The sequence below is a fragment of the Crocuta crocuta genome, unplaced genomic scaffold, assembly GCF_008692635.1.
Source record: "Crocuta crocuta isolate KB4526 unplaced genomic scaffold, BGI_CrCroc_1.0 scaffold53, whole genome shotgun sequence".
In the NCBI taxonomy this organism is placed as follows: Eukaryota; Metazoa; Chordata; class Mammalia; order Carnivora; family Hyaenidae; genus Crocuta; species Crocuta crocuta.
Window position 1 is genome coordinate 903,469 of NW_027529432.1, and position 14,214 is coordinate 917,682.

Genomic DNA, 14,214 nt, shown 5'->3' on the forward strand with positions numbered 1-14,214 from the left:
GGAGGCCCGCGCTGTGCCCGAGTCCAGCCTCACTCCACGTGAATCGGGACTGCCTCCTAACTCATCCGGAAACCACCCCCACGGGGCGCCACTCGGCACACAAGTGACCTGGACTTCTTAACAGCAGCCCGATCCTACAGATCAGGACATGGCTCAGAGACGGGAAGTCACGTGCCCAGGGTCTCAGAGCCCCCCAGGAAACACTGCCAGGACTCCAAGGGCCAAATTCTCCCCGCTGTACCAAGTAGTTCACAAGAAGTTACTGACTTCCGATAACAACGCCCCGTGCGAGCTGGGCCTCTACCTCCATGCTCTCTGGGCCTGCCGTACTCTTGATCATTCACTGGCACGGCCCTATTCACCCCTCAAAATGGGCTCAGCCCGTCCACCTCCGTGCCTGCCCCGACACCCTACCCTACAGTGTAGCCGCTGCTTTCGCAGGCCGCAGCCCTGCTTATCGGAGGACTAGAATTGTCAAGCGTAGCCCATGCGAAGGAGTGATGAGGCTCCGATGCCCAGCCCGCCAGCTAGACCCAGCGGCCAGCCTGGCACATACAATGTTCCTGCAGAGGGCTGTGGCCTCGGTGAACGCGCTGCTTCCTCCTTAAGCCCCTCCCAGCCGCAGCCCCTCCTGAGTGCGGGTGAATCCGTGCAGGGCCTAGGGCCCCGTTGCTACTTGAAAAGGGTCCTCTTCTCTTCCCTTCCCTTAGCCCCTTAACAAGCACGACAGAGACCTGTCAGAACGGCAGGCAAACTTCCAGGGTCATAACAGTTGTCAAGAAGGGAGTCTAGAATCAAGAGATCCGAGGTTAAGCCCATCAATTTCCTCATAGGGAGACAGAGCAGGGACAGGACTCAGATCCCGTCAACCCTGACCGGGTCAACCCTGAGCTCCAATGGCTCAAGGGCAATTCTGAGCTTGCTTTCCACACAGTTTGTGTACCAACTGTCAAGGTCCTACATTTTCCTGTGTTTAAACAGAAGACAAAAGAATTGATTCTCACAGCAGCAGAAGAAACTAAAAGAGAAATGGCTCATTTTCATCAAGAGCTAGATTTATTCTAAAGCAATTGGATTAAATAAATGTCAGTGTTCACTATCATTCAACCAGGTTCTTGGATTTTTCCAGAAGAAGGAAAACTTGGGAGAATTTTGCCAAATAAGATAAAAACGTATGATGAATTTTCTGGTGATGACGTTGTAGTGAAAATGTTTCACATGTGGAGATATTTAAAAGCCAGCAGATTGATTTTTTTTAAGAAGCAGTATCACAATTTCTGGAATTTATTCTGAAATGTGCTTTTTATGAATCTCTGACAGACCTGTTCTCACGTGTAGGACTTTTCCTATTTGTGAATCCGTGGTTTCATGTGAGAGAAGCTTTTAACATTAAAATTAATATAAAGTGCTTTTCAGGGGCGCCTGGGTGGCTCAGTCAGTTCGGCGTCCAACTTCGGCTCAGGTCATGATCTCATGGTTTGTGGGTTCGAGCCCCGCTACAGGCTCTGTGCTGACTGCCAGCTCAGAGCCTGGAGCCTGTTTCAGTCTGTGACTCCCTCTCTCTCTGACCCTCTCCTGCTCACGCTGTCTCTCTCTCTCTCTCTCGGAAATAAATAAAACATTTTTAAAAATGCTTTAAAAGAAAACAGTGTTTCTCCGAAAAAAAAATCAATTAATTAATTAACTAAATGATCACTCAGATATGCCAGGTACATACTGACGTCGGTCACCTTTTTGTGGACTGAGATAATAATAATAGTGTATTTCGGTCGAGCACTAAATCTGTGTGTGAAACACTACTCTGAGCACAGCCTTGTATTAAGGCATATAATCTTCACTTTAGGGAACAGAGTAGATTTGAAACAGGAAGTGCTCAGAAAGAACAGCAGTTGGCACACAAATTCACCGCCAAGAGCTCGGTGAGAACACAGCCCCAGGTGGGTCTACTTCAAAAGCTGGTGAACTGAAGCATTTGCTAAGCCCCTTTATGATTTCTGAACCACATCAGATTAGAAAAAGGAAAAGTGAAAGCCTGGAAACTGCTGGCCCGGCTAGTCATGCGGTGAGTCAGCTGAGACCAGATAAGTCCCCGAGAGAAGGTCAGACCCAAGTCCACATATTCTGGTCTGACTCTGGAAGGCAGCACAGGACCTTTCGGGAGAAAGTCGCTCCCTGCTGCCTCCGGACAGGTGTCTGTGCCAGGGGAGCAAACACGGAGACTTCTCCACCAGGCGCTGGCTTACCCACATCTGACACCCGATGCCCGGCGGCGGCTCCTGGAGGGGTGGGCCCACGTCCTCCAGGATCCTTCCCAAAAGTCAGAACTCCGGCTCCCGGCCCATGAGTGCCCCCTGAAACACACCCCCCACCCCAGCCCACGCCGCCCCACACTTACGATGGAGGCTCGCATCTTTTTTCGTGCTGTGGACCTTCAATTTCAGGCCGGAGTTCGGTTTATCTGCTGCGCAAAGGCCTGAGGCTTGGGGGGAAGCAGGGATTCGTTATGGCAGTAATGGGGAACAGCCTCCCCAGGACCCCAGGGTACGGGGGCTTCTGGCAAAAGGGTCGTGCGCAGTTCTCCTCTGCCCCTCCGGGGGGCCGCCGCCTCGCTCCCTTCCAGTCCCTCGCTGACTCCCTCCCTGCCCCTGAACTTGGCCGCGAACTGGACGAACCCCCCTCGAAAGGTCAGGGGAGGCTCACCCCCGCCACCAGAGAGGCGGTGGCGCGGCCCTGGGAGCGCGATGTGTCGCCCGCCCAGGGTGGCGCTCCCGGCCCACAGGTGCCAGGGGGCGCCTCTGCTGGCGGGCTGCTCCCTAACTTCCTTCCTCCCGCCTCGCTCAACTTCTCCGCCGCGCACGCAGCAGTCTGGGACCCGGAGGGCCACCCCGAGCATCTCGCCTTTCCTTAAGTCCGGACAGGACCTCTCCACCCACCTCGCCGACTGGAAGGCAGCGCCAGCCACCAAGGGATGGGCTTTAATGGCCGCAGAGGCCGGGCCAGCGTAAGGTCACCCAGCTCCTCCCCGCACGGCTGACTAATGAGAGCCGGTAGAGCTCCCTGCCCGGCGACAGGGATGGCCGGCTCCGGCCCCCGGGGGGCCCTGGGGCCGACGGGCCAGGGTGCCTCCCACTCCCGACACCGCCTCTCTCCACGCCCTCCTCCACCCAGAGGCGTCCTGAAACTCAGTTCCAGCGCCACAGTTCCAGCGCCACGGCATCCTCACCCCTTCCCCCCGACGCATGCTTCCGGCTGCCCAGGATTTGAGGCCGTCTTGTATTATCCTCCATCTGTATACACAGCACATTGGAGTGTAATCAGTTCTCGTACCTCCTCCATTCAAGAGGGCTCGCAGTTTAAAACTATATTAAACTTGAAAGTCATTTGAAGGCAAAGGTCTAGCAGAAAGAAAGCACTTTGGGGGCGTCTGGGTGACTCAGTCGGTGAGGCTTCTGACCTCAGCTCGGGTCATGATCTCCAGGTTGGTGGGTTTGAGCACCGTATGGGGCTCTGTGCTGACAGCTCCGAGCCTGGAGCCTGCTTCGGATTCTGTGTCTCCCTCTCTCTCTGCCCCTCCCCAACTTGCACTCTGTGTCTCTCTAAAAAATAAACATTCAAACAATATTTTAAATAAAAAAGAAAAAGAAAAGAAAGAAAGAAAGAAAGAAAGAAAGAAGGAAAGAAAGAAAGAAAGAAAGAAAGAAAGAAAGAAAGAAAGAAAGAAAGAAAGAAAAGAAAGCAAGCACTTTTAACTTTTGGGTCTTAAGCCCTCAGCTAGCCCCCAAAGATGGCACACAGCAGGCATCCGAGGAATGAATGAATGAATGACCTAACACTGGCCCTTCCTGGCACTGAGTTCTGACTGGGCTGTGACTCCCTAAAAGTAGCACCAACTCCTGTTCACGTCTCTTCTGGTCACTGCCCACCCGTCCCTGAGCCTTGCAGTCAAGATGTCTGGGCCAATCCTGGCTCTGTCACTTGCTAGTTAGAGGGTCCAAGACGCCCTTCCCTCTCTGAGCCTCAGTGTATTCATCTCTTACACGGAGTGATGATGATATTGGACAACATGTAAGATACTATATAAAAATACATTCCCCAAAGGGAGAGCAACAAAAGAAATGATGCTTGTAAAGTGCTGAGCCTGTTGAATGGCACGTGGTGTAACCTCATTGGGGCACGTTGGCCGCTAACATGCTCATCAACATCACATGTCATTCACTAGCTTCCCAACAGGACAGTCAGAGGTGACACAAATCATACCAGAGCTTTATGGGCATTTAATTGTAGTGCAGATGAAGCAGGTGACTTGTCTGTAAAGCAGGCCAACCCCAAGGTGGAAAGGTTCAGTTTTGAGCCCACCAGACTGATTTCTGCTTCTCCTAACTCAGGATTACCCTGATGGCACTTTCCTTCCCTCCTCCCCATCACTGTGCTGTGCCAGGAAAAACAAAGCATAAAGCATACAGGGCTGGGGGTGGGGGGGGTGGGGAGAGACTGGCTGAGGATGTCAAAGTGATTTTTGCCTTCCACAAGCTCTCAAAAGAGGAGCTCCAGGGACGCCTGGGTGGCTCAGTGAGTTGAGCCTCCGACTCTTGGGTTTTGGCTCAGGTCATGATCTCAGTTTGAGTTCGAGGCCCACATTGGGCTCTGCGCTGGCAGTGCAGAGCCTGCTTGGGATTCTTTCTCTCTTCCCCTCTCTCAAAATACATTTTTTTTTTACTTTTAAAAAGAGGAGCTCTGTAAGACAGACCACAGGCTGAGAAGCTACCAAATGATGTCGGTACCATCACCAGCAAGTCTCTCCTTAAGCCCCATCCCAAGTCCATCGTCCCTGTATGGGTAGGAAGCCACGCCAGGATCAACACCAAAGCCCCTGGTCTTTTCTGCAACCGCAGCCGCGGAGCCCTGTTCTTCCTCTGACCAGGGAAGAGGAGTATTAACTAATTAATTATTTGCAATGTCCCCATTCTCTGCCTTTTCAAAAAAAATTTTTTTAAAGTTTTTTTATTTATTTCTCAGAGAGAGAGAGACAGCGTGAGCAGGGGAGGGTCAGAGAGAGAGAGAGAGACACAGAATCTGAAACAGGCCCCAGGCTGAGCTGTCAGCACAGAGCCCGACGCAGGGCTCGAACCCACAAACTGTGAGATCATGACCTGAGCCAAAGTCGGACACTTAACCGACTGAGCCCAGGTGCCCCCCGCCGCCCCCGCTCCCATTCTCTGCCTTCTAAGGCGGGGTTTGGCTACTCCAGGAGAATCCACTGTTTTGCCATTTTGAGAGAGTAGGAGAAAATGGTTCAGGCTTGTGCTGAATGGCATGACGCCTTGTGGGGACCCCAAGCAGGTGGGGTAAGAGCAGCAAGAAGGCCAGGGCAGAAGGAAAGGAGGAAAGGGGGTGGGGGAGGGGAAAGAGGGCAGGCAAGCCACATTTAATGGAACAGAATCCATTAGGAACATTTTGTGAGAACATGAGGGTTTCTGTTGCTTGACATTAACTCTCAAGACCTGAACACTTTTCAGGGGAAGCTGTCAGTCAACTGGGTACAGGTTGTTTGGTTTTGTTTTTTTTTTAAGTAGGCTCCGCCCAATGTGGGACTTGAACTCAAGACCCTGAGATCAAGAATTGCATGCTCTGCCAGGAACCCCTTAGCCAGCCAGGCGCCCCTGAAGGAAGTTTTTCTTTAAAACATTTATCCAGTATACTCTGGTGAGGCTCTGTGAATATGCCAGTTCTGCCAGCTTGCTCTGACCAGAAAAATCAGGATTGTATGAAAGCAAAGGAAGGTAAGGTAGAACTTCCTCCTCAATCTCCATCTCTGAAACTCTCGAAAGTCCTACTGAAGAGAACAAATCTCTGTTGAGAGGCCCTGAAGAGCTTCCCCTGCATCAGTGTGCAGCATAACCCCCACTACCTTCCCCGTGAAAGAACATTCCTGAAATGTCCCAGGCTTTCTCATTCCACTGTTAAATGGCCTGTTTGGGGACTGTAATGGACATTCAATTTTGTCCAGAGGTCTTTCACTTGGTGACTCTATGTGGTTCTGGCGGAACCAAATCACACTACTCCATCCCGAATGGGGACATTTGTGACCTAGGTCCAGCTATCAGGCCCCAGCCCCCAGGCTATACCTACTGACCCTGGAAGGAACATATGACCCAAGCCAGACCAATCAGAAGCATTCTCCAAGATGGAGCTATGTATGTACACACTACACACACATACTTTAAAATGGGCAATGGGTCAAAAAAAAAAAAAAAAAAGCCTCTTTCCTCTGGAGACATTTAAGTGGTATGATGCAAGTCTGGAAACATCTGTGACTTTCCTCCCCTGCAGCATGGAAGAAATCCATCCGCTTTTGGATTTACCGACAAACACCTGCGAGAAAAGACCTGTTGACATGCGTTCTTCCAGTGCCCGGTATCGATTTTACTCCTAGACATCCAGATACGATTGCTTTTTCTCCGATTAAGTTAATTAGAGTTGAAGTCATCTTTGCGAACTGATATATGGAAACCAAAGGCAAGAATGTCAGTGTGCCAAAGACGAACCAGTTTGCTGGGCTTCTCCCCGTCCACACACCCCCACTTTCCCCCACCCTTCCCTTCTCCCCGGCTTATGCTAACGGGGGCATCTGCACTCTGATGAGCACCCAATTATTCACCAAAATCTTATCGTACCAGTTTTTGAGTTTGCGCCTTTCCTAACTAAACTGTGAGGACCTCGAACACAACAGCTCGGCTGGCACCTAACACATGACCGTCAGGGGGGATGGGGGGACGGATGGATGAATAGATAGATGGATGCTACTGACCCCAGCCAGCCTGTTTCAAACTAGAAACATACTAGAAATCCTCTTACTAGAGGGTCAAGTGGGCTATGTCTGGCAATTAGTCAATATTTGGGAAGTTCAATGCAACCTCCCACTGGTTCCAAGGTCACCAGTGAGACAGAAAGCTTTCGGTGGAGCTTGACCACACCCCAGTCCCAAAGAGGAACCATCTAACCAGATGAGTCAACCAAATGGAAGTGCTACAAGCTGCAGGGTCCTCACAAGTCCATGTTGTCTTAAATAAGATTTGCGTTCGATGTTGGGCAGCGCCACCAAGTGTACTGCCCTCCCCAGCTAGGAAGACTGGTCAGTACAGCTGTGCAGGACAGAGAAAAGGTGACACGCTCAAACGACATTACCATTACCCCCTTTGACTTGGAGTTATCCACCCCTTAGATATCCTATTTGTTTTGCCAAGCCCAAATCTATCTCACAGATCTTCCCATATTAAAGAATGGAGAAAGGAAAAAAAACAAAAAACAAAAAACAACAGATATGGTGCTGTGATCTTTATTCAATTAAATGACCTTACATCTAAGAAACAGAAAACATGCTTTTAAGAAACAAATTGCATAATCTCATCCCATTGCACTTTTTAAAAAGTATATTAAATTTTAAAGCCGTTCAAAGGCAAGGGTCTAGGAGAAAGTATTTTCAACGAATCATTTTGTAAAGAAAAGGAAGAAAAACTGAAAAGAAAACTTGTATATGCTCGGGATTAATATTGACCCCTTTAAGGCTTAAGTCCATGGCAGCATTTAGCCATCGAGATTAGAAAGCTTCCAGAATCAAATGCAATCTTCCCTTGGTCATAAGAGCACTCACTACATTTATATTTTCGTCTGGCACATGAAATTCCTTCCCAAGGAAGAAAAATTTCTTTTGAAAACTTTCTGCTTCTAGACCTAGAACTTGCAAACGTTCCTGATATGGGGTACTTTTGTCACTAATTTTCTAAGTGATCTCCTTTCTTTTCGTTACTACTTTTATTTATGGCTTCAGGTTTTCTGTACATGAAAGACGAGGGGTTCGAGCCAAAGTGCTGAATTTTTTTTTAAAGAAAAACAGCTTTCAAAATAGTTTTTTCCAAATCCTAATGACACTTGTTAGTAAGTAGGATACGACGTATACATTCCTTTTTCAGAGAAGGCACTATGACATTCTGATTTACAACAATGGTTTTAAGGAGCTCAGATGATCCTCTAGATGAGAAGCACCCCCCTTATTACTCTGAACATGGGAAAACTCTGAGCAGGGCCTCTGCAGGCAGACCACCCATTCGGGGCCTCTGGCCAGAGCTGTCCATCCACTCGCCTCCAGACAGACAATACTGAATCGCGCTTCCCCACCCCCTGGAGCAGTCTCTCTCATGGTCTCTGAGCGCCACCTGCAATAGTGTCTATCAAAGAGGCGATTCCAGGGCCACAACCCAGACCCACCGAGGCCATCCCTGACATAAAGCTAGGAATCTGAATGCTTTTAAACAGGCTTCCCAAATAAGTCTTATACATTTCAAGGTAGATGAGAGCCACTCCCCAAATCCCCTAACTAAAATAAAACATAAGAACACTATTCAATGGCAGCAAATGGTCTTGTACAATGGACTTCTTATTGTAATTTAAAAAAAAAATCACTTATACAAATGGTTTTTACTTTCATGACTGAAGCCTGTCTTCATTATGCCCTATTCCTTGACTTAAATCTTGTCAGATCTAAACGTAAGGCAGAAAGATGTAGCCCACACTGGGTACCTTAGATGGTAGCCATCCTAAATCACCCTAAATTACATTTCAATAGTTCTGTGTGGGTGGAGGGAAGTCCCATGAAGATTTCCATATAAATTATTTAAAAAAAAACCTCTAGGAAAAAAATAAAACTTTTATAAGCCAGGTAGAGAACACTGGATATGACCTACTAAGGAAACACACTATCAGTAACAAGGCAGTTTACCTAAAGCCTTTCACTTCATGTAAAGAGAAAAGAGCAAGAACAGATAAAACAAAACAATATTCACAGGCAATTTTACCAAGTATAAAGTGTGTGTTAATACATCAGCCTCCACGGAATAGACTTGTTGATACACTGCTAAAATACGGTAGGACTCCAAAGATGTTTACCGTCATCTGTGATCATTTGAGTATTCATGAAAGAACTGAAATTTTGATTCTATTATTTTTACCAGAAAGAGCTAATTTGGAAGTATTTTAAAAAATGAAAAAACATTTTTTCCCAAAACGAATACTTTTCATCACAAGTCTGAAAACCTTTTATACATGAATAGGAATATGCCCCGTATAACTATTAGAAGTAAGCACGCTAAAAATGCTTGTGTGGGACGACTGGCCAGGAGTGGCAAGGCGACATGACCAAGCCAAGTTCATACCAAGTTGCAGTCTGAACTCCCAACCCACAAACTAAAGGCTGAGGGAAGTTAAGAGGTAAAAGATGTTCTTTTCAACCTGATTATAAATCTCTCCAGGACTACTTAAAGCCAGCAATGAGAATGCATCTTTTATTGGAAAAGATGATATAAAACCATCAACTTACTATAAAAATGGGCCAAAGAAAACTCATCAAGGATCCTCACTGAGAAAAACTTTATAAACACGCTCCAGAGGCATAATAATTTACTAAAGACAAAAACAGTAAGGCTTCCCCAGAGTAATTAAACCAAATTATTTCTTTAAGATCCAAACAGAAATGGTGACTTAAACAGTAGCTAATCCTAAGATTTCCCAAAATCACACATCATATAATTATTTTAAAAATTCTAATACTTTAGTGTTAAAATAAGTTTTAGACACATAATCCTTTTCTCATTCTTTTTATGAGAATGCTTTCATGATGCTTTTAATGAGAACATCTATAAACATGTTTCTACAATGCATTAAAAGCCAAGAACCTCAACACTTGTAAGGTCTTTCGCTAGTAAGTAAGAACCTTCAGGAAGATGAGGGGCCACCTGGAAATGCACCAATATTTCAAAGAGAAGCTTTCAATGTAACAGTCAAAACTAAGCAACACTGATATGCAAGTAGACAGTTTTTAGAACAAGCTGGAACTTTCCTAAAATTTAATGGCAATTGAAAAAAAGAAGCAAGAACTTCAGGGCAAGATGGTATGTAAATATGGAAAAGTACAAAATGCTTGGAATTCAGGACTTATAACAATACTTCAGTAGTGAGGTGTTAAAATAGTAAAAAGAAACTTCCTTGATAGAGATTACATGCTAGACAAACCTTCTCTCTGCCTTCCATTCAGACTTCACGTATACAGAATCTACACTTGAGTTTTGCCTAAGCCTTCCTATCTTCCCCCAAAACAAAACAAAACAAAAAAAACCTTAAGAATTGAAGCTCTCAGACCTGAATGTTTATATAAATACTTGCAGGCAAGTTTTAGGAAGTTTTACAATGTACAATAATTCACCATTATAAATCAAAGGAAAAGGTAACTAATAGATAAAAGTGTTTTTTATCACACAATCAAGGTAAATAAAGATTTCTTGGCTACTTCTAGATACTGCCCATATTTGGGTGGGACTTTGGTCCTTACTAAGCCAAAGCTATTTTAAAGCTACCAGCCAGTCACGTAAAGTTAAATAAAGGAGATTCACTAAACAAAACTGACAATTTTAGCTTATTAAAAATTAGTGCATAGCAAAAGACAAATGTTTTAGATAAAGACCTGATTTTACTGCTAGGCCACAAGAAACAGGACATCAATTAATGTTTGGTAATGTCTTTTCTCTAAAACTTAACAAAGTTCTGTTCTTACGCAGAACTCTTGAAAACAAGGCTTCTCAAATGGTAACTGTGAGTTATATATAATACGTATATCTATACAAACCGACAAACAGTGAATCTGACCAAGGCACAAGTTCAAGTGACTTATCAGAGGTCACATAGTTCATTTAAACTCAAGCTTTTTTCTTAAAATATCAAGCTCACCCCTTTTATTATGAGCCACTCTGGCTTTTCAAGGCATGTTTGCCTCTTTTCTAGAAAGAAGCTATAGGAATGAAGGCAAAAATAAAATAAAATAAGAGTATATCCCAACAAAACTGTCAGCCTGTCAGGTAAAAGACTGTAAATTTCAGCGTATGGTAGATTTCAATATGATACGATTTTTCCACACTATGTGGCAAACAGGATTCTCTAATATCATTAAGACTTTAAAAGTGTAATGGCATCATTTTCAGCCTTTTTGTTCCGAAACTTCTGCAAGTTTTGTAAACTTTTTAAAAAGAGTAAGGTATAAAAAGAACTGACAGGTTTCACCCCAGAACAGCATCTTCCATGAGGTTATCCTCAATCCCCTCCCTCTCATGTCCTCAAAAGCCTGGATTCAATCTTAAAAGGCACTAGGTGGCACATACAGGATTTAAAACCACATTTGCATTTTCTCCTTTCGCTTTCTCCCCCATAAAGTGCACAAAGCAGAGAGTAATAAGGAAATAGACACAGGCTTGGATCTAGATCAGCAAGGAAAAGAAACGCTTCCAACAGAAATGGAAGTATGTTTAAGAATTGGAAGCCATGGGAAAGGTCTATCTGTTCATTTGTTACTGCCGAGTCTCAGCTTTTCCCGGATGATCCCAGATCTGCGCTCCTCTGGACTGGACCCGTGGCCGTGACAGAAACCCAGAAATCGGTGGGGGCTGGCTGCATTCTCGTTGGCTCCTCTTATGAAGATGCTATTGAGCTTTCTTATCCGCAGGTGGCCTCCCAACAACCGCATCCCTCACGGCGGCCTGAGTAGAATTACCCATGTGGGAAGTAGCCTGCAAAAGTCCATTTATTCAAATGTGTAAGTTAATAAAACACAACACAGCATCGAGAGAGTACGACTGAGGAGATAAACTTTCAAAAATCTCGGTCTACATCACAGGTATGTTACAGAAAACAGGGAAATGAAAACGCAGGCGCTGGGTGAGCTAGAGGGCCCGCTGAGCCCCCGCCCTGTTACTGTAGTGGGGCGGGCAGCTCTCCCAGCTTCTCACAAGCTTCTGTCTTCACCCATCTGTTCATGCTACTCAGAAAAAGAAATCAATCAGTCTCGAGGGGTCTGTAAACCTGGAGATCACGTCAATGTCAAAAGCCACTGGCTTTTTAAAGATTTGAAGTAAAAAAGATGCCATTTGTTAGAAGTTAAAACAGAACATTTTCAAAGCTCTTGATTTTCAGGGAAGCAAATTAACCTCAGATGGGGGTGAATCACACAGGAACTGTGTCTGAAGAGCATGCGGTTAGAAGTTTCCCATGAGAAACACGGTTATGTCCAAGTTGAAACTTTGTTTGCATCAGAGGACAGTCTTTAGGCATGACAACAAAGTATTAGGAATAAATATTAATATCCTAAAGAAGGATGGTACAACATAACGTCTATCAAAAAAATAGATAAATAAAGAGCCAGGGGAAGCTTCTCATGCCTTCTTTCGCTATGAAACGCTTTTCAAATGGAAATACTTTGCAATAAAAGGACAAATGTCTGTCCCTTAACAACCCTTAGCCTCACCAGTTGGCACCACTTACCTGCTCTAACACGTAGGCTGCACCAGAATCGATGGCTCCGCCCAGCTCACGATATTGACCAGAATACCTGATGTACCCCCATGTGAGAAGCGCTATTAACAGCAGTCCAACCATACAGTTGAACAGCTGGGCCACCACCTCAAGACCGACAAAGCCAGTGAGGCCTGAGGCTATGTACAAAGCCACGATGCCTGTGAAAATCACTGCAGGGGTTCGGAAGGTGCTGAAGACGTTCTTGCTGCCATTGTGTTTGCAGAAATTCTCATAGAGTTCCTTGATTTCCTCTTCCAGCTCCTGCTGGTAACGGAGACTAAAATCCTTCCCACCCATCTTCTTGGTCTTCTTAAAATGGTCCAGAGCAAGTTGTTTGAGTTCACAGTGCTTCTCCTCTAGAATGTCTGGAGACAAATAAGGTTTCTCTCCTCCACAAACCTAAAAAGAATAAAGACATAATGTGTTGAAGATCCCTTCGAAAACAGGTGCCTAACAAAACAAGTGAAGACACTGCAAAAGAATATTTTAAGAGATTAGGAAAGAACTTCAAAATGATGACCAAGACCAATAAAGTCTGGTTTTGCCTCCTCTGAAAAGTGCACTTAAATTACCAGGCTGACACGGATCAGTGACAGCAACGATACTGTAAGAGAGCCTTGGTTAGACACGGTAATGACTGGAAGACCCCAATTACCCAGGGGACCTTAACACAGCCTGGTTGCCTCATCACATTAAGACACAGTAAACAAGGTGATGTTTGGGTCTCCAAAGCTGGCAACAGGCCCAGGTGATGGATCTTCCAGAATAAGACACATGCCCAACATACCTCCTCCATGCTGTTGTAATAGATGTCTTTGGCAGAGGCTGCAGCTGCTAAATTGTTGGCTTCAGCAGTGGCCTTTGAAGGAAGGAAAGCATAGACCATGAATCCTCCTCTTTTAACATTCTTCCACAATCTCCTCTCACCCTATCTCCATTCTCCCTTTCTTATGATCCTTCTGCTATTTTTTAGGTTTCTATACAGCCCAATTTATAAAATGAAATCCAACTTTCTTCCAAATTTTCTGCTCAAAAAAGTGCTTATATATTAAGAGTCTTATTGTAAATTAAACCTCTGAAAATATCATTCCCTGTGCTTCTATTTTAAATGTTAAGAAATAGATGTTAAGTCAAAAAAGAAGGGTAAAATTTATCTTTACATGATCCCAAGCTCTAGCTTCCTTTGTGAAAATGTTTTGCTACCAAATAAATAAATAAACCTTTGTTGGTGCCTGGGTAGCTCAGTCGATTGACTTCGACTCAGGTGATGATCGTGCACTTTGTGAGTTCAAGCCCCACATCAGGCTCTCTGCTGTCAGCCCAGAGCCTCTATAACCGCCCTGGTCCCTCCCCCATGCACACACGCCTGTGCGGGCACTCTCTCTCTCTCTCAGAAATAAATATTAAAAAAAGGAAGAAAGAAAGAAACATTTGGTAATAAATTACCTTATGTTCTGCACATGAAAGTCAGAAATGATATGTTTTAATGAAATAACATCTTAAAAAACCGAAATATTGAAAATAATGGTCGCTGAAAACAAAAAATCTGACTAAATAAGTATGTCAGGATTTAACAGACTGCAGAAAACAGAAAAGTAATTGGTCTAAGATGAGCAGGCCTGGGGGCACCTGGGTGGCTCAGTTGGTTGGGCGGCCAGCTTCGGCTCAGGTCATGATCTCATGGTTCGTGGGTTCGAGCCCCATGTCAGACTCTGTGCTGACAGCTAGCTCAGAGCCTGGAGCCTGTTTCAGATTCTGTGTCTCCTTCTCTTTCCGACCCTCCCCTGGTCACGCTGTCTCTCTCTCTCTCTCTCTCTCTCT

At 45.3% G+C, this 14,214-nt stretch overlaps 2 protein-coding genes across 6 annotated transcripts in view; both read right to left on the reverse strand.

Annotated features, from left to right (window-relative positions):
- Nucleotides 1–3,056, reverse strand: part of LOC144227908 (phospholipase A and acyltransferase 3-like) — a 31,243-nt gene extending 28,187 nt beyond the window's left edge. Inside the window, exons 1-2 of one of the 4 annotated variants that reach the window (XM_077759687.1) lie at nt 2,934–3,056; nt 2,396–2,479 (exon numbers count right to left, since the gene is read on the reverse strand). In XM_077759687.1, the coding sequence (XP_077615813.1) occupies nt 2,396–2,410 (15 nt within the window). In that variant the 5' untranslated portion in view covers nt 2,411–2,479; nt 2,934–3,056. The other 3 variants (XM_077759690.1, XM_077759689.1, XM_077759688.1) reach the window with 3 other exon arrangements.
- A 4,264-nt stretch (nt 3,057–7,320) lies between these two features.
- Nucleotides 7,321–14,214, reverse strand: part of ATL3 (atlastin GTPase 3) — a 48,942-nt gene continuing 42,048 nt past the window's right edge. For both annotated transcript variants that reach the window (XM_077759694.1, XM_077759695.1), the window contains exons 11-13: nt 13,181–13,252; nt 12,361–12,792; nt 7,321–11,609 (exon numbers count right to left, since the gene is read on the reverse strand). In XM_077759694.1, coding sequence (XP_077615820.1) covers nt 11,523–11,609; nt 12,361–12,792; nt 13,181–13,252 — 591 coding nt within the window. In that variant the 3' untranslated portion in view covers nt 7,321–11,522. The remainder of the gene's footprint in view (nt 11,610–12,360; nt 12,793–13,180; nt 13,253–14,214) is intronic.